Source organism: Diospyros lotus, chromosome 9 (assembly GCF_014633365.1).
Source record: "Diospyros lotus cultivar Yz01 chromosome 9, ASM1463336v1, whole genome shotgun sequence".
NCBI classification, from domain to species: Eukaryota; Viridiplantae; Streptophyta; class Magnoliopsida; order Ericales; family Ebenaceae; genus Diospyros; species Diospyros lotus.
In genome coordinates, this window is record NC_068346.1 from 5,575,699 (window position 1) to 5,596,493 (window position 20,795).

The 20,795-nt window shown below is 35.5% G+C and overlaps 2 protein-coding genes across 8 annotated transcripts in view; one reads left to right on the forward strand and one right to left on the reverse strand.

Annotated features, from left to right (window-relative positions):
- The window catches only part of LOC127809432 (uncharacterized protein At4g15970), a 66,633-nt gene extending 54,071 nt beyond the window's left edge, over window positions 1-12,562 (reverse strand). For 5 of the 7 annotated variants that reach the window (XR_008025109.1, XR_008025110.1, XR_008025107.1 and 2 more), the window contains exons 1-2: window positions 12,139-12,562; window positions 7,956-8,321 (exon numbers count right to left, since the gene is read on the reverse strand). Coding sequence is in view for 3 of the 7 variants with exons in the window: in XM_052348209.1 (XP_052204169.1) it covers window positions 7,956-8,321; window positions 12,139-12,450 (678 nt within the window). In the remaining 4 variants the exon portion in view is untranslated. The remainder of the gene's footprint in view (window positions 1-7,955; window positions 8,322-12,138) is intronic. The other 2 variants (XM_052348210.1, XM_052348208.1) reach the window with 2 other exon arrangements.
- Window positions 12,563-17,735: 5,173 nt separating this feature from the next.
- LOC127810039 (F-box protein At5g07610-like) lies at window positions 17,736-18,956 on the forward strand. The gene has a single exon (XM_052349256.1). The coding sequence runs from the start codon at window positions 17,736-17,738 to the stop codon at window positions 18,954-18,956; it is 1,221 nt and encodes a 406-aa protein (XP_052205216.1).
- The last annotated feature ends 1,839 nt before the right edge of the window (window positions 18,957-20,795 follow it).

Sequence of the window (20,795 nt, forward strand, 5' to 3'; positions counted from 1 at the left end):
ATCAATGGCGGATACTCAACCTAATCCCACTCTAACCGAGGCTTCTGCCACAAGTTCTCTGATCAATCCGTCTGTTCCGCCTTCGAGTTATGCAACAAATCTTTCCAGTAACTCAATTGATCATCTTCCTATACAGATTACTCACCATAAGTTGAATGAGAGTAACTTTAGGGAATGGTTTCAGTCAATTATGCTGGTTATCAAGAGAAAAGGCAATGCTGGTTACTTAACAGGCTCTACTCCTTCTCCACCGAGCACAACAGCCACATATGGTACCAGAGAAGCTGAGAGTTCCACCATAATGGCCTGACTGATCAATTCGATGGAGCCTAGAATAGGAAGAACTTACCTATTCTATAAAATCGCAAAAGAAATATGGGATTTGGTCCAAGACATGTACTCAGATTTGGAGAACTCATCTCAATGCTTTGGAGAACTCGTCTCAATGCTTTGAAATCAGATCTGTCATTAGGACTACACGACAAGGTAATCTAAATGTTACTGTACTGATTACTTTAATGTTTTGGTTGAACTTTGTCATGAGAGGGATCTATTTTACACCATTAATTGGGAATGTTCTACGAATAGTACAAAATATAGTAAGATGATTGAGAAGGATCAGGTGTTTGATTTCCTACATGGCCTTAACCATGATTTGGATGAAGTAAGAGGCAGAATCATGGGTACAAAACCTCTGCCTTCCCTTCGAGAAGTTTTTGTTGAGGTTCGAAAGGAGGAAAGCCGAAGAAAGGTAATGCTAAATCAACAAGGTGAGTAACTCACCAAAATTCTACTTTAGCAAGTTTTAAACAAGAAGAGAGTCAACCAAGGAATCTAAGACGGGAGAAGCAGTGGTGTGACCATTGTAAAAGATCATATCATACCAAAGAAACATGCTGAAAAATTCGTGAAAAACCGGCTAACTGGAAGCCAAGAGGAAAAAAGGAGAGTGGAAGGACTGCCTACATAATTGATGCACCAAAGGAAGTAGGAAGCAATACCAACCTTAACCTATCAAAGGAGCAAATTCAGACCTTATATAAGCTATTGAATCAAGGTATATCCTCTCCAAGTCCTCCTATGGAAGCTACTGCTTTACAAGGTAATCCTCTTTACTCTCTAAATTCTAGCAAACTCTCTAAGAATACATGGATAGTAGATACGGGTGCTTCCGACCATATGGCATGTTCAGCCTGTTCAATGACAGAATACACCCCTTTGACAACTCTATAAACATTTCAATGGCTGATGGTACCACCTCTCCAGCCAAAGGACATGGAACAATTTGTATTTCTGGTTTAAGATGCAATTTACTGTTAGTCCGTAAGATTACTCAAGATATGAATTGTTGTGTGATCTTCTTTCCTTCATATTGCTTATTTCAAGACCAAATATCGGGGAGGACGATTGGCAATGCTAAAGCTAATGATGGGCTTTATTATTTGACAGATAATAGGATTTTTTCTTCTACAAATAAGGCTGTTTTGACAGCCACAACCGATGCCAAGATTTTGTTATGGCATAATCGTTTAGGTCACCCAAGTTTTTCTTATCTTAAATTCTTGTATCCGCATTTTTTCATCAATAAAAATCAAATTTTCTCATGTGAACAGTGTACCATTGCCAAACAGTCTCGTTCTTCTCATCCAATTCAATCCTATAAGCCATCTAAACCATTCCATTTAGTTCATAGTGATATTTGGGGACCATCTAAAACCCCTAATATTTCTGGTTCTAAGTGGTTTATAACATTTATTTATGATCATTCTAGGGCATGTTGGGTGTACCTTATGAGAGAAAAATCTAAAGCTCGCAACATTTTTAAGAAATTTCACAAACTCATCTAAAATATGTTTCAAATTTCCATCCAAATTCTTCGTACTAATAATGGTCGAGAATATTTCTCTCATGACCTTACCAATTATCTATCCGAACATGGCATTCTACATCAAAGCTCTTGTCTATACACCTCACAACAAAATGGTGTGGCGGAAAAAAAAAAATGCTATCTTATAGAAATGGCTCGCGCTATGATGTTCACCACCCATGTTCCACATTTCTATTGGGGAGAAACAGTCCTTACAGCTACATATTTGATCAATAGACTTCCCTCAAAGACTAAAATTTCAAACCCCTCTTACTGTCCTTTGTTCTCTCTACCCAACTATTAGCCACTTACATTCTCTTCCTCCAAAAATTTTCAGCTACACTGTGCATGTTCACAATAATCAGCTTAACCGTACAAAGTTAGACCCCAAGGCCCTTAAATGTATATTTATTGGGTACTCTCCCTCCCAAAAAGGTTACAAATGATATAACCCTCTCAAAAGACAAGTCTTGGTCTCTACAGATGTCACATTCTATGAAGACCAATCATTTTACCCCTCACCAGTTTCAGTTGCTGCATCTCCATCCCTCCTGGTTCCAACTCCTATTTCCTTTCCCTCCCTTGATGCTCCTCTGCCTTTATGCTTTCAAGAGGGAGAATTTCTGGCCTCTCCACCTGTTAAACCTTCAAGTTCCGATAGCATAAGGACAGATCCTTCAAACTCTTCTCCTATTTCTCCTAATCCATCTTCTCATCCAGAAACTACAACTAAACCTCATGTTCCAACTCCATATTCAACTGCTAAAAATCATCTGCAAGTGTATTCTAGACGTTCAAAGGCCTTGGAGACTGCTTTAATCCATATAGTGATTTCTTTAATTTGCACACATTTCCATTATCAATTTCCTGTTCAAATCCTGGGGGTATTCTTATATATATCTCCTCATCCAAGTTATCATTCAAAAAAGCATTTTTAATATCAAATTGAAGTAGAGGCCAATCAAGATTAACAGCAAGAGAAATTAATACTCGAATTGAGTTGAGTTTGGCCATAGGAGCAAAAGTCTCCTCATAGTCAATCCCATATGTTTGAGTAAACCCTAGTGCAACCAATCTTACCTTGTATCTTTCAACGCTTCCATCTGCAATATGCTTTATTGTGAAAACCCATCTACAACCAACCACCATTTTGTTTGAAGGTAGTTTAACAATCTCCCATGTGTTATTTTTCATCAAGGCACTCATCTCCTCCATAACTACAACTTTCCACTTAAGATCACTCATAGCCTCTTGAATATTCCTTGGAACGACAATGCTGTCAATACTTGCAACAAATCCCTTGTACTGAAGGGATAACTTAGCATAAGTCAAGTGATTAGACATAAGATACTTGACACAAGATCTTACCCCTTTCCTTAGAGCAATAGGCATAGCCCAATCCAAACTATCACTGTTGGTAGACTCATTCTCAGTGTTGTTTTCTGATAAACCAGCATCTGGAAGTGATGATTGATTTTGCTACCCCTCAGGATGGGCCTTTGAACGTCTAGAATACACTTGCAGAGGATTTTTAGCAGCTGAATATGGAGTTGGAATATGAGGTTCAGCTATAGTTTCTGGTTGAGAAGATGGATTAGGAGAAATAGGAGAAAAGCTTGAAGGATCTGCCCTAATAACACATGGGAGATTGTTAAATTACCTTCAAACAAAAGAGTCGTTGGTTGTAGATGGGTTTTCACAGTAAAACATAATGCAGATGGAAGCGTTGAAAGATACAAGGCAAGATTGGTTGCACAAGGGTTTACTCAAACATATGGGATTGACTATGAGGAGACTTTTGCTCCTACGAGCAAACTCAACTCAATTCGAGTATTAATTTCTCTTATTGTTAATCTTGATTGGCCTCTACTTCAATTAGATATTAAAAATGTTTTTTTGAATGGTGACTTGGATGAGGAGATATATATGAGAATACCTCCAGGATTTGAACAAGAAATTGGTAATAGAAATGTGTGCAAATTAAAGAAATCACTATATGGATTAAAGCGTTCTCCAAAGGCTTGGTTCAAGAAATTTAGCATGACTCTCAATCGTTTGGGATATAAGCAAGGGCAAGCTGACCATATCCTATTTATAAAGTCTACAGTAGAAGGTAAAAAAGCCATATTAATTGTTTATATTGATGACATTATTGTGACAGGTGATGACTTACGGGAAATTGAAAATTTGAAGAAGAAATTAAAAACTGAATTTGAAGTGAAAGACCTAGGAGTCATGAGATACTTCTTGGGAATGGAGGTGGCTTGGAGTAAAGAATGGCTATTCATCTCTCAAAGGAAGTACACACTTGATTTGTTAAAGAAAACTAGGATGTTAGCATGCAAACAGGTTGGTACTCCTCTAGAAAAGGGTTGGAATGTCGAAGAAAAAGAAGACACTCTTGTTGAAAAAGAAAGGTACCAAAGGTTGGTTGGTAGACTAATTTATTTATCACTTACAAGGCCAGACATAACCTATGCAGTAAGTGTCATAAGTCAATACATGCATTCACTTACTCAAAAACATATGAATGCAGTGTTTCACGTTCTAAGATACCTCAAAGGAACGGCTGGGAAAAGGCTGATGTTCAGGAAAACTAATGAAAGAAGAATTGAATGTTTTGTGGATGCTGATTGGGCTGGTTCATGTGAGGATAACAGGTCAACTTCAAGTTATTGCACCAAGTTATGGGGTAATGTGGTTACTTGGAGAAGCAAAGAGCAATCTGTAGTGGCTCGAAGCAGTGCCGAGGCCAAATTTCATGCTATTGCTCAAGGAATATGTGAAGTTATTTGGCTGGAAAGGATGATGGAAGACTTAGGGATATCCTTATCTCAACCAACAGAAGTTTATAATAATGGCAAGTCTGCTATCAGTATTGTGAAGAATCCAGTTTAGCATGACTGAATGAAACATGTAAAAATTGACAGGAGTTTTATAAAGAGGGAAATTGAAGAAGGAGGAATCAGCTTATCCTACATTCCAACTACTAATCAAGTGGCTGATATTTTCACAAAAATTGTTGCAAGGTCAGGGTTCAAGTTACTAATTGGCAAGTTGGGAATGACTTGTATCTATTCCTCAGCTTGAGGGGGAGTGTTGGGAGCTGATAGGAGGCCGAGCTGATGGAAGGTCGAGCTGATGAGGCCGAGCTGCTGAACTGATGGAAGGTCGAGCTGATGGAGGGCCGAGTTGCCGAGCTACTAAGCTCGTTATCGGCTGATTTATCCTCTGTGATTTATCTTGATTTATATTGCTATTATATCTTATCTTTTCTTTTTTTATTAGATTTGTTTGTATTTAAGGTTGTTGTAATCTAGTTCTACAAAGTAGGAATCTAATTTCTAAAATTTAGTAGAATTCTTATGATCCACTGTGTACATATTTGTGGCATTCCCAAGGGAATAAAATACGGTGGATTATTTTTCCAAAAAGAGGATTTCTTCACTAAGCAAATTATGGTCGAGAAATTCCATTTTCTATGGATGGGAGTTGGGCATCAGTTTACTTATTTTTTAAATTGTTGATAAGTGAGAGAAATCCCGCTTTCTATGCATGGGAGTTGTGCATCAGTTTACTTATTTTTTTAATTTTTGGTAAGCGTGTATACATACACCGGGGAGAAATTTCATGGTGGCAAAATTTCCTGAAGGGCAATTTATGCTTAAAGTCGGCAATAGTTTTATTAAGGTTTGATCGTAATGAGACAACTTATTAACAAAAGACAGAGAGAGCCCAAAGACTTCTGACAGAAAATATTTTGTGAGAGGACCTGTGACCACATGGACGGCACTAAGAAGGCAACATTTCATTGCAAAAAATAAACTTTTCAGCTAGCTGTTCTCTTGTTAGTTGAGGTATATTCAAGCAGGCATAACCACAGAAAGAAGTTGTAAAGCTTATTTCAGTGGAGTCAAGTCAAAATGTCCACAACTGCTTCTGCTGAATTTAGTCAAGTTGAGAAACAAGTAGACGTCTACATCAAACACAGGCACGTTTTAACTATTTCAGGTATAAAAACGCATAGAACACTCAAATAATTGTTAGTCCCTTGCAATTTATCATCGCAGTAGACAGAACATCAACATAAACCATGACCTTTCTGTAATTCAAATCCTTTCCTCTGCTACCTTCCCATTGTTTGAGCAAATGATTCTCCCCTTCCACTTCTCCAATATTCAGTTCTACTCCCATAAATGTATGATGATTATTACTAGTCAGATTTCCTCTTTATTTGCAGTTCGCTTCCCAAAAAGATGAATTCATGTACTCAAAAAACATTTAGTCCATACATGATGTGCGCGAAAACCAACATCATCAAAAAATTTAATAAATCATATAAGAATCATGTCCATAGAGAATGGTTTCTACAGGTAATAAATGATACCAAATTACCAATAAATAATAAAATCCATCAAAAAAGAAAACACAGTAGGAGACCACAATATCCTATTTCCATGAACAATCCTAATCAGGGTCAACAAAATGTCACATCTTCAAATGGTCATGTTTCTTCTGAGAATAATATGAACACTTTGTTTGGAATGGCAATATTTGCTGGAACTTAATGGAATTTGAAATTCAAAATGGAATTTAGTGTTCAAAAAAGAAACAACATTAAAAATGATCAGATTTCAATGGGAAGTGGATTTTATCAAATTTAAATATTTTCACTTCCATAGATATCACAGTTTTTTTTTTATATTGGACCATAGGTATTACAGTTGGTTGTCATTTTTTTACGTCTAACTAAAACTTTTTCCTTGAGGATGAGCCTTATTAGCAACAAGGTTGTTATCCAACATTGCCATAGATAAAAATGATTGGAAAACTATAATCTATGTAGCCAAGTGCAACTAGTGGGATTAAAGCTAGATATGTTGTTGTATTGTTTTTAACATTGCCCATTATTTTTCCCACATCGCTATTGATGGATGACCTGTGAGAGATTCTAGATAATTTGGTGATCATTCCACCACAAGTGTACGCAATGCATGCGACCTGCTTGATTTGTTCAGATTCATGGCAATTTTCATGTCATGGTATGGACAGTTATACAAGATCTGCTCCCTCATTTATATTAACAAGACACATATGTTTGAATGTTGTTAAGTAAATACGTCTTTTTTGTAGTTTACTAACTAACAATTACTTTTTGAATCTTATTTATATCTTTATCATATTTAATAACCTTTCTCAAACTTATCTATACACAATTTTTTTTTTTTTTATCTTTCTCTTATGTTTACAAGGGGGTGATTTAACGGATTTATATAAACCAATACTACATGTAGTGGTGTAAGCATGTTTTTATATATTACAATTCCCTTAGGGATGTTGACTAAGTTATTTGGGGTTTTTTAATTCCTTGTTGAATCAAAGAAACATAATTGAATTTCATATTTTAAATTCAAATTGTATGGTACAAAATGTTGGGCAATGAAGCACTAACATATGTGAAATATAAATTTAATAGAAATAAGGATATGTTAAGATGAATTCGCATCCATACAAAAAAGAAAGATAAGAAAAAATTAGAAATGAAGTTATTCATAATAAGGTCAGAATGGCTCTTATTGAAGATAAGATGTGTGAAACATGATTATGGTAGTTTGGTCAAGTGAGAAAAAGACTAATAGAGGCTCCTAGGCTCCTATGAGGATAGTTGATGGAATAGAACAAAGTGTTTAACAAAAGAGATAGAGGAAGACTAAGAAAAACTTTTTTTTTTTTTTAACGTAAGAAAAACTTGGTGGGTGGCCCTTATGCATGATATGAGTTACAAGGGTCTTAGAAAGGATATGATCATATATAGAAGTAACTGGCAAATTAGAATGCAACGGATCCCATCGAATGGGATTAAAGCTTGCTATGTTGTTGTACAGGAAAAAAGAATTATTAAAGAGATCCATTCTTTTCTTTTGCAATTTCAAAAACCATTCCGAAGGGATTTGACTCCACAAATACTGGAACTAGTACTGGTGAAACTAGTAAATCCTTAATGAATATTAACAATTTGTTTCTGGGATGAAGATAAATATATTTGCATTGGAGGTAGTAGAGAAAGAGAGTAAGATAGAAAGCATACTGTGAAAACAAAATTGTACCCCATCTCAAGAACAGAACGTAGGAAATCAATCCTTCTCCACATCATCTTCAAGTAGTCGGGGGTCATAAAATATGCCTCCTGAGAGAAGTCGACCCCTTCAGTGACAAGGGCATAGCAATGGGCATGAAGAACTAAACAACGAGAAAACGCTTTCTCATCCAAGGCAACAATCACTAAATGATTCAGAAGTTTACGGGTGCCCTCTCCAGTTCTAAAGCTCTCAAGAAAAAGTTCAATGATTGAATTTGGAGCTGCCCAAGCTTCATTTAAAGTTGTTAAAATAACTGTTTCATCATTCATGGCAGCATTCTTCAACACTCTTTCAAGGTTGTACTCTTCAATAACCTAAGATGGTTCAGAAATTTTAATAGAAAATAGAACATCGTGCAAAACATATGCAACGCTGAATCAAACTGACAAAACTAAATAATCATGAAATAGAAGAGAAAAACTCACAAATGACTACTATGATTTACCAGAACAGGTAACAATATATATCTCATTAAAATGATAATAATCATAAGTATTACATGAAGGAAATCAGTCGGAAAATCTTAAAGAAGTGCAATTTTTAAGCCTGCCATATGGGCCAAAATCAGAAGCCCATTCATGCACTAAACAATACTGGCCCAGTGTAATATTTCATCTTTTATTTTTGAATTGAGTGATAATACATGCTAAATCTTTAAATTAACCTTTATTAATTAGACAAAGCTTCAAATTGGCAGTTGTTAAGTGGAGAATTAACTCCCGGTCACCACATACCTGAGGTGGCAGGAAAAAAGGGCAGCTTTGGTGACAACTCAGCTACCACCACCTTTTTGTCAAAGTTATATTTAAACACACACCTAAGGTTTTTATAGCATAAGTTTTGTGCTACAAAAACACACTCTCATGCGGCCCCTGTTGGTTGGAGCAAGAAAGTGTGAAGGGGGAGTAAGGAGAAGAAATGTGAGAAAAAGAAAAGAAACCAAGAGTGAGGTAGATTCTGCTAAAACAAATCAAAACAAAGGGAGAAACGAGCATGAAGGATGCTGCATGGAGAAGTTTGAATTTTTCTTCTACTTTTGAGATAGTACAAAAGAATTCCCTCTTCTTATTCTCACATATTTACTCTATAGTTGGCATGAAAAACTAAGTTGAAATGATGGGTTATTCTGAAATCTATATAAGCTTTCAAAAGAGGTACTGTAAATGTGTGTTCTATGTATTCAATGCATATGCTGCACTCAGTAGGCTTATACACAACCTCAGAACAGAAGGCATGAACACCGCAAAATAGGCCCTACTACCTTTAATTTGATAGCTTATGAATGCAAAACAATGGTAAATACTCTGCCCCCATTGGCATAGTCTAAGCACCAGCTGAAAATATAAGATCATTTGTCCAAACTATAAGCCTTCGACTGATCTAACCATTTAATATGCTAAAGGGAACTCCCACTTTCTCTGAATTTCTTTAGGTTTTGAGCATGAAGTTTATAATAAATTCTGAAAGCTGTCAAAGCATAGGAGGAAGCCTCACTAGGAAGCCCATCAGGAGCATCAGGGGTAGTGATTTAGGCTAGGAGGTCTGCTAGATAGAGGAAGGACCTAGCTAATGGCCATCCATGTTTCTGTTCCAGTGGATGCTCCCCTTTTAAGCTACCTCTTTTTTGTATTCCTTTTTTTCTCCCCGTCTCTCTATCTGGATTTCTGGATTGTGCCCCCCTTGGCACCTCTTAATTTATATATATTATCTTTATCATAACAGGGTAAACAAATTGTTCAATAGACGTACAAGATAAAAGATAAATCAATCACTAGTCCTTAGTACATGAGACTCCTGCCTTGCAAGGTTCGAGTGAGGGTCATATTTATAAGTAGCCTTCTCCTTGCTTTTTGTTAAAGCGACAATTTTCCAATTTAAACCTGTGATTTTCTAGTCACAAAAGAGCAACCTCACCATTGCTACCAAGGCTCACCCTCATCACTAGCTATTAAAAAAAAAAGGAAAAACAAAAAAGAGTTCACCGTTTTGGAACTTTCTCTTAATTACTTACAAAAAGCATGATCTTTTAAATCTACTATCAAATTTATAGACACTAAGTATTCTACAAACTACGGGCCTGTTTGACATTATTGTCAGCTTTCATGTGTTCATTACTTCATTGTGATGCGTTCATTTTGTGTGTGTGTTGATAATTTAAACTTCTAAACTTTCACTCATTTTCTTTGAACTGTGTTCATTTTTAATCTTTTGTTAAAATGAAATTGAAACTAAATATTGGTTGTTTTTCAAAAATTTTGAAAATAAAAACCTCAAATGATATTAGACAAAAATGTTGTATTGTTCTTTTTTATTGCGAAAGAAACCTAGGCCTGGGTCTCCTTTTTGCCAAAAGGGACATTAGGGAAAGAATGAACCATAAAGGTCCCTCTTATAATGGATGTCAAACGCATATATTCACCAACCACTCATTCAACTAGTGATCAAGAAGCAAGAATCCAGGAAAAACTCAGTCAATTTCCCAAAAAAAAAGTTGCAGCAAAAGTGCAAAAACTACTGTAACCATCAAGAAAATGCAGGAAGCACTCACATGACACACTACCTCTTAATCAAAACCTCACCCTCCGAGCCATCCTTTCCATGAAAATGGACAAACCTAAGAAAAATCATCCTGAACCTTATGTTGGCTGTCCACATGTAAACCACAAGTGTTTTGATACAACCTTTGATTCAAGAACCCCAACTCATATCCATATTTGCCTCTACTCTTCTCAACAACCCTTCTTGCTTGTATGAAGATCATCAATTCTGCTTTTCAGGCCAACACTTTACTGACCTCCCCCAGCGCCCCCAGGCTGCCACCAAACTTCCTAATACCTAGGTGAAGATACACTGATCCTACCTATGTGTATGTCCAGCCGAAAAGGCATGTATTTGTAAATAAATGGGTAAATAGCACATGTTTATGTGGATCTAACAATTTCTGTTCTTATAATAAACAAAACAAAAACTTGATGTTGATCTGTCCAAACCCAAACAGACAGAGTAACTGGCTTGTTGAATCATAACCAACAAATGTATAGAAGGACAGGGCTTGTTGGCATTGGAAAACAATTGAAATAGAATGTGCTCACTAAGATGGTCAGTTATTAGCTCTAATTTCAACATTTTGTCCAAAAGCACACATGAATCCCAAAATTAAATTCCCCAAACAAAATATTAAACTTCTATATAAGAGATTCCAAAAGTAGGAGATAAAAATACCAAAAAAAAATATGCAGTGAAGGAACAAACAAACCATTCATGATCCTTGAAGCATAATAAAACCCAATTGTGAGACACATTTAATAACAAACACTGCACTACCTAACAATTATACTTCTATATGTATGAGTTTCTCTCTCTCTCTCTCTCTCTCTCTTTTTGGCTCAGTGCATGAGTCTCTTCATATGCTCCATTTGTAGCTATCTGAGTTTGGTATCACCCCCAACAAGCTAAGAAAACAGTATAATTCCATCTTGAAAAGGTATTTGCAAAGGACAACATAGACTGACAAGATTATACATCAATAGAAAAAGACGCATCTAACTACAGTTAGATGAAAAATTCAGTGACGCCCTAGCCTTCCTATTCCAACCAAATTTAGCACCTGACGATATGATCCATGATAGCATCTCAAACACAACCAAGAAGGAAAGAAAATATAAGGCCAAAACTATGTTCCGACTGAACAGGCTTGATTTGATGCATAGAAGTTCCCATTCGCTAAACTACTGAGGAACTTTCCATGTGAGTTAAATTTGATATAATAATCGCAGTAATATCATTGTCAGGTTACAGAATCCATACACCAACCATAAGCACAATTTCCAAGAAGATGCAAAACCCTTGAAATAAGAATAACCAACAAAATTTCACCAGAAAAATAATCCCCTTACACCATTGCTATCAACTTAAAATCGCCAAAGAGACAAAAGAATTGAAGAACCCCAATCTACATAAGAAAAAGATGAGATGCCAAGGTTGAGACCAATACACAACCAGAAAAGTGGAATGTCAACTGCCAGGGCAGAACACGTAAATATGAGCTTCAAACGAGGGTTTCACAATAGGCGGAAGAAAAGAACGCAAGATCTCTAAGACAAGGGCAAAAACTGGCGAAAATGAACTCACCGCTGTGTCATTCTCCGCGACAGAGGGGAAAACATAGCTTAGGGGATGGGAGGGGCCGGGAGAGCGAAGAATCCGAAAGCCGGCGGTGCTGGCGGCTCTGAAGAAGACGAAACACGAGAGAAAGGCAACGGCAAAGAAGGAAACAACGACTACGGAGCGGCGGAAGAAGATGGAGGCGGACGAGGCGGTGGACGATACAGGCAGCATTTCGCAGAACGAATTACCGGAGTGTGAACGGTGAGTCGGCGCCGGAGAACGCCGCCGGTGAAACGCGTGCGGGCCGTGCCCCGGCGGGACCGAGTTCGACACCATCCCCGTTGAAGATTAATGGTCGGGTTTGGAGCATCGTCTGGGAGAGGGAAGAGATTCATATAGCTCGCGTTCACAATTTTTGGAAAGTATTTGACAGCACAGCAGTTCGACACTTTGATTCATCACTGAGATACAAAACCTGGGGCCCAGCCGAGCGGTTGCTCAGCGCTTTAGCCTATTGTTGCTTGCCGACAACGACCTTAGTTACGTGTATCAAATGGGGGGTCATCAACAGAATCCTAGTCAAAATTTCATTTGTGTACCATGACTTTGTAAACATATTTATATATATATTGAATATTTATTTATTATAATAACTCGTAATTAGGTTTATACGGAGAAATTATTGATCGAGGATGAGTGAGGGGTGCAGCACGAAAAGAATTGAATAATCTAAGTAAGAGTAACTTTAAGTATCAATGGAGGAAAAATAAATAAAACTCGCCGTTCTATATTTTGATTTAAATTTTTTTTTAATTTAAGTAAGAGTAACTTTAAGTATCAATGGAGGAAAAATAAATAAAACTCGCCGTTCTATATTTTGATTTAAATTTTTTTTAATTTTATCTTGATACAATCTTATCTTACTCAATTTAACAAATGCTATTTTAAAAAATAAGAGTTATGTGGTGGGTGAGTTTAACATTTTTATATCATGATTCTTAAATAAATATAAAAAAGATAATCAAAGAGTAAGAATGGATCTAAAGATGGTTCAAAACAGACAATAATATAACATTTTCCGATCTTCATATGCGGAATGAACCAATAATAATTAATTTAATGTCTTCACGTGACCGACAAGGGAGTGTGATAAATCACAAAGTGATGGAGAATAGCTTTGCATTGTTGCGGAGAGCGATAGCCCGATGTGTTTCAAAACACGATGGCGCACGGAATTGCCAGTTCTAGAAAAAGGGCACCCAGTGATCCGAAGAAAGGAGATTCGCACCAAATTAATCGCATGTGTCCTGTAGTTTTGGATTGAAGCCTAAGGTATCCAATATCCACACAGATTGATCTGTGTCGCAAAGACAATTGGGAGGCCTCTCTATGCGGTGGGTTTCACTTTCATAACGCACCCAATGATCTGAAATAAAAGGGAAAGAGTAGAGGCGTGTAATGTCTGAATATTTCACTTATATATATAAGTAGTTTTTGTTAGAACTTTTAAAAAATTTGTGAAACTAAATATATACATGAAGTAGTGAAAGTAAACTAAAAGGAATTTTTACCCCTCTTGTACAAAAGGCCAGTGTATAAATGGCTCCCCAGTTGCTTATAACTTTTCTTCTTGCTTGGGCCAACAAGTGTTTTGTGCTTGTTTATTTATAACTTAATAAGTTAATTGATAGTGATTTTCAGCCCAATTTTGGCAGTTTAAACGCAGTCCAAGGAGGGGTAAAATGGACATTTCAACCTCCTCCTTCCACTCCATTTAACAAGTGCGATTTTGTTCACCTCCTTTAAAAAGGGGATAACGTTACAAACCCCCCCCTCCCAAGCGGAAGTGGGGGGTGGGGGGGTCTTTCTCCCAAAGAGACCCACCCCATTTTCCTATCTTCTCTCTCTCTTCTATTTTCTTGCTCACACTGCCTTTCTCCCTCCATCTATTCTCTCGCCCTCGTCTCGCCTCTCGTTGTTACATCATCCCTCTTCATCGTTGCCTCGCCTCTACATTTTTTCTCTCCGCTGCAATCGACGAGGCAGCAAGGGAGGATGCAACTACAGTTGGTACACGACAGACAAGACAGTAAAGGGGGCAAAAGAAGGACAACAAAACAGTTGCTAGAGAAGAAGAAGGAAGATGAGAAAGGAAAGAGATGGAGACCCCATAAAATTGACGAGGTAACATTATCCTCAAGGGTGAACAAAATCGCACTCCATTTTAACTCCAACATTAGAATTAGAATCATTGTCTTAATTTTATTCTCTCAATTCGAAAGGCTTCTTTTGTTTTGACTTAACATTACACTTCTCATTTTCTGATGTTTCTTTATATTATAGAATACTAGTTTCATCATCCGTGCAATACACAAAAGTTCATATATATTGAATTTATTTAAAATTAATAATTATAATTTTTGTATGTGTAAATAAACATGACACTAATCAAAGCTTAAGAAGTGAATATAGTAATGTGATATATTTTTTTAAAAAGTTAATATATTTTGAGAAAATTACTATAAATTTTGAAAAATTACATAATATATAAATATCGGAATAGAAACTGAAAATGGTAGGGAAAATGATTTGATGCCTGTTTTGTTATAATATATATATAGATATAGAAATGTGATAACATATGATAAATATAAATAGCATATACAAAATAATAAATAATATGACAACATATAATAAATTAGTAACATAACTAATAAATATATAATATATAATAAAATTTTCAAAAGAAATATGACAACATATGATAAATATAAATAGCCTATATAAAATATTAATTTTGTCAAAATAACTTAAACGACTTATTTAAAATAATCCAATTTTACCTAAATAACTAATTTAACATAACCTACAAAGTAATTATTTTTCAAAATTAAGTAATAACATAAACATATATAATATTTATACTTTTTTTGCATGGTTTTGAAACTAATTAAGGGTTTTAGAGTTTTGAGTTGTGGCTTTATTGAGAGAGAATGAGAGGTAAATTATGGGAAATAAAATAAAATTTTAAATTTATTTTTTAAAAAAATTTACTTGGCAGTCCGTATTCGACAGTATTATCTGATATCTCAAGATTTTTCCCGATTTAAAAAAGTCTCATTTTTTTGTAATTTATTTCAATTAAAATTTTATGTTAATATTTAAAAATTAATAATATGAATTAGATTTTGACTCTTCATATCTCAGTATACTTACACATTCTCTAAAAACTATTCAACGATGAAAAAAATCAACTACATGTTTCAAGACGTTTTTCACAAATCTAAACTTATTTGATGACTTATAAAATTTTTATTTTCTGTAAGAAAAAAAACAAAATATAATAAAATATGAAAATAGAAATTGAAAATAGGCGGGGGGAAAAAATTGACGACTGTTTTGTTATAATATATATAGATTTTTCAAAAATTAGTTTTATGTTTACATGAACATGTGTGACTCATGAATGCATATGTATGTGTGTGTGTATATATATGTATGCACTTGTATGTGTATATGTATACCTACGTGTATGTATATATAAGTGTGTATGTATATATATATATTTGTGTGTGCATGTCCAAATATATATATATATATATATATATGTATGTGTGCATGTATATATACACTAGAGGGTGAGACATGATATATATACACATATAGGTATAAGAAAAAAAAAATTTAAATAAGAGTTCATTAAGTATTATTTGACAATTACAATTTATTTTTTAATTTTTAAGTAAAATTTTAAACAAAATAAGACTTAGTGTAATTAATAGTAAAATTGTTTCATAAATTAGTTATTATTTAAAAATTATGAATTCAAATATTATTAATATGTTTGTATATATGTATTTATTTATAAATATATATATATGTTTTGATAAAATAAACAAAAAGCTTAAGTTTAATTACTACCTGAACTTTGTTTTTCTTTTATCTTGAGTAGCATTTGTTAAAATGAATAAAATAAGAGAGTATCAAGATAAGGTTGAAATGATCAAGGTATAAAGCATTCTAAGATTTTTATTAGATTATTTGTTAATTTTTTTAGAATTAATTGATAATTATATTTTTTATTTCCATATATTTGTTAAATACATATGATAAGTATTAAAATAAGGTTTTTTTTTTACCAAAATAACCCTATTACCAAATTCATTCAAAACCTATTGTTAACATCAACAACAAATTTATAATTAAAATAGTGAATTGTCAAAAAATAAAAATAAAAATAAAAATTAATGTTATATTTTCTAAATATATGTTCAAAAATAGATTTAAAAAAATATAAAAAAATAAAAATAATTATTTGTGGAATTACAATAATTTCACTTAGATAAATAAAAAAGGCCAAAACATAAAATAATAAAATATATAACAAAAAACTAGCGAACGAAGGAAGATCGAAGAAAAGGAAGAATGAAGAAGATAAGTGAAGCCAAGGAGATTGAAGAAAGACCAGCAAACGAACGAACAAAAAATCAAAAGGGAAGACCAACAATTAATCATCAAACGGTAAATCAAGGGGGAAAGGAAGACCAATGGTGGCTAGATGGTTCAATGGCAAGGAAAAAGATGAAAGGCGAGAAATATCAGTGGCTGGACAAACACTGGCAAGGAAGAAGATAAACAATAAGAGCACGTCAAGGAAAAAGATGAACATTGAGAAAAGAAATAGGTGAGTGCTTTTATATTAGGGTAGATAGGTAATTTACGCTTATCTATAAAATATGATCAGATAAATTTATCAGTAAAAAATCAGATAATGAGTTATGTGATGATTTTTCTAATAATGGTCAAATAAATTTAATAAATACGTTAAAAATGATAAATGTTTGAAATGTTCTCATATTTTAGCTTTTTTACTCTATATCTTAATTAACAAATACTATTTTAGTAAATAATGTGTGGTTGTTATCTTTTGTTCCTTATTTTTAATTATTCTTATAGCCACCCCGACACTCTGATGGGTGTGCGCCTTGTGCCCATGAAGCATTGTGCAACGAAGCAAGGTGTTGGCTAAAACTCGCACGAGTGGTGGACACGCCAATATTAAGGTGCAACATGAGATTAACACGAAATAGAGAAATGTGTGAACTCAGATACGATATTGTATAAGAGGTTGGGTTGTAATTGAGTCAAGTTGACTCAAGCAAATTCAGCTCATTAAAAAAAAGCTTGACTCGATCTTAAAAATTTGTTTAAGTTCGAGCACATTAAAAATTTATAACTTTAATTGGGTGTGTCAATGCCTAGTTCCAAAAATAATAAAGATGAAGTAGTAAAATTAGTCAATATTGTGTTGGAGGGGAGGGGGGGTTCAAACAAATGTAAAGTTTATAAAAAAAAAAAGTCGCTCTTAAATCATCTTGAAGAAAGACCAGTATAGCGACGTAAAATTCAATCCCATGGAAGGAGGACCACTGACCTAGTCAATTGAATTGCCAGTCTCAAAGGAATTCCATATCCATCATTCAACCAAAACCATATATATTGATCAAACAGACGAAAATTCCTGGCCATGCCAAGGCAGAATCTTCTCTTATGAACTAAACCTACATAAATATTGACAAACCAATCGTGCATCTGAGACATTGTGGGCAATTAAGCTCTCCATGGATACAAACCAGATTGTCATGGCAAATGACACTTCGTCCGCAGCAGCAGAAAAAGTTGTTGCCAACGACCATCTCTTGTCTGAAATCTTGAGACGCTTACCCATTAGATCTCTTTTTCGCTTCAAATCTGTATGTAGACACTGGTTTTCTCTTATCGCCGACGATCCCCAGTTGGGTCTCCGTAAGAATCCAGATCCCAGTTCAGTTTCTGGCCTGTTTTTGTACCCTTCCTTTATTGGCTTTCGATTCTGGAATAAGTACACCGAAATGGATAATCCAGGACTTGATTTCCTTCCTTTTTACAGTGAAAAAGTCCCTCCTGATCCCACATTCATTCCCAATCTTTCAGGCCTAATCATTCTAAGCCCCTGCCATGAACTGCTATGTTGCTTAGGCTACAACGAAATCGATCAAAAAGGCGGCTACCATATCGTCAACCCCACCACCAAGCAATTCATTACCCTTCCCGATCCCCATCTCGATGGCTTTGATGGCTTGAATTTAGCTTTTGATCCATCAAGATCTCCATTCTACAAAGTGGTAAACATCTGGCACACCTTTGAAACTTTACTCGTAAACCCTAATGTCAGCCAGACCAAGTTTCAGATTGAGGTCTACTCCTCGGAAACCCGCTCTTGGAGGTCCACCGGCGAACCTTTCACCGTCCATGTTGGCTATATCAATTTCTCCGGTGGGATTTTCTGGAACGGCGCTTTACACTGGTTCCCTGATGTGGGTGATGGATTCTACTTCCACGTCGAGCAAGAGAGGCTCGGGAGGGTGCCGGAGGTGCCGGAACGAGAGGGCATGGCTTGGTACGACAGGAGCGTAATGTCTCCGGTGGTGGCGCGCGACCACTTCCATGTCATCGAGATTTATGGATCAACGGGGTCTCAGATAGATGTCTACGAGATGGAAAAGGATTACTCCGGCTGGTTCGTGAAGTACAAGGTTGATCTTGACTCGGTTGTGGCTGCGTTTCCTCAGATGGGGCCGATCCTTAGCGCCGGCCGGCAGCACGAGGCTTACTCAGTGCTTTCTCTCGTCGGAGACGAGAACGACGAAGAGTGGTTTCTGGTGCTGCACGTTCCTGGGAAGATCATACGATACAATCTTGTGAACAAGTCTTTCGGGATCATACAGGATGTGGGCATGAATGAAACTTCTCTGAGATACTTCAGTGCAATTCATTACATCGAATCTTACGCTAATGTTTGAATGTGGTTCAGTTCTGTTCCGAGGATTTTTCGGGAAAATTTATGGAATCCTGTAATAAGTATTAATTCTAGTTTGATCCACGTGAGAACAAATTAAGGAGCACCATCATCATTATTTATTATTTCTGTATATCCCAAGTGAAGCATCTTATATTACAACGACTATGGACTACTCGTAGTGTGCAGTTTGAAAAAATCCTCACCCTCTCTATAGTGGTGGGAATATTCTTGCATGTTATCCATCGCCGTGTGTGTAGGCTTGGATTATTATATTAAAGATGTGTTTAATTACATTACTTAAAATTTAATCTTAGGTAATATTGTCTAGAAAACAAAAACCATCTCATCCTCTTGGAAAATGAATTCCATGAAAAAAAGCTTTAAATGATTGTTCCATGCATATTTTTCCATGAAAAAATTAAGAGTGTTTGATTGTTTTTCATAAAAAATGTGTAATAATTATATATTTTTCATGAAAAATATGTGCAATCAAACACACTCTAAGATCAATGCAAACTGCGCAGATTCCCTGTGAGAAAGCCAACTAGTTAGACTCTAAATGGGATTTTGTTACTTTGTACCTATCCTTTTACTTAATTATTTACACATATGATATATCGTGATATTGACATTAAAATATTATGATATATCATAAAATTTTGTTCACCCCCTTTTCTCTTTCCCTTTTCTTTGTTCCAACAACTGACCCTCTCGCCACCGCCTCACTATAATGGCGACGAGAGCCAAGAAACAAAGCAATGGCGAGAGGGGGTCAGTGGCGAGAGACAGTTGCTAGAGCAAGGAAAAGAGAAAGAGAGGTATTTTGTAATGAGTAATGCTATTTGGCCCGAAATAGTGCCCGAAGAAGTGCCACCCCAAATGGAATTACAATTTCACCCATAATCCAATTGACAAAAATACCCCTGTTAAAATAACAGTCCTTTCCTCTAACGCTCAATCTCTCATTCTCTTCTTTTTCACTTACTCTCTCTTTCTCTCTCTTTCTATGTTCTCTCTTGTTTGACCCTATCCATCGCGAAATCTCACTCTTCTATCTCACTTACTCTCTTGTTCTCTCTAGTTCGACCTTCCACATCACTCAAAGAGAAACCGGCTGAATAGCATCAGTTCTTCTCGAATCAAAGAAGGGTCATCGTCTTCTGCCCGTGCGACTTCATCTCCGGCCCTCTCTCGGTCTCTTTTACTCTGAGGCACTCTAACATCTCCATTGGCATCGATCCACAAGGAGGGAGGTAAGTCTTTTAAATATTTTAGTCATCAGCACACATCCATCCTATATACATATATACGCATTTTTTGGCTTTGGACAAGACTTTAATGTTAGATCTAGGGAGATTGGGCCATTGGATCTTGTTGATTTTTGGATATGTTAGTTGTTAGGTCTTTGAGTATCGGGTGGTTATCTCTGATCGCCTGAAACCACCGACTACGGTGGCCGATGGTAGCTAACAGTGCATTTTTAAGTTTGACCAAAAATTAAAACTCAGATCTACTAAAATTTAACTGTTAAATTTGTCCTATTTTTTTGTATGTTAACTCTCTTGACTTGGTGTTTCTGATAGTAGGCTCTATTATTAAAATTTCGGCCAGCAATCATCGCTGGAGGCGTTGGTGGTGGTGGTTACATATATACATATATTTATATATATTTTCTTTTCTTTTTTGTAATTATTTTAATTTATATTGTAAATGTTAATATTTAATTATGAATTTGTATTGAACTAGTGATATTGGAATATTGTGAAGGTTAAAATTAGTTATTGTTAATTTTATTTAAATTTAAATATTTATTAATGTGTATGAAGTTAAATTTAAATTT

Coding starts and splice junctions, on each gene's coding strand:
- LOC127810039 (XM_052349256.1), top strand. CDS start 17,736: ATGGATACAAACCAGATTGTCATGGCAAATGACACTTCGTCCGCAGCA.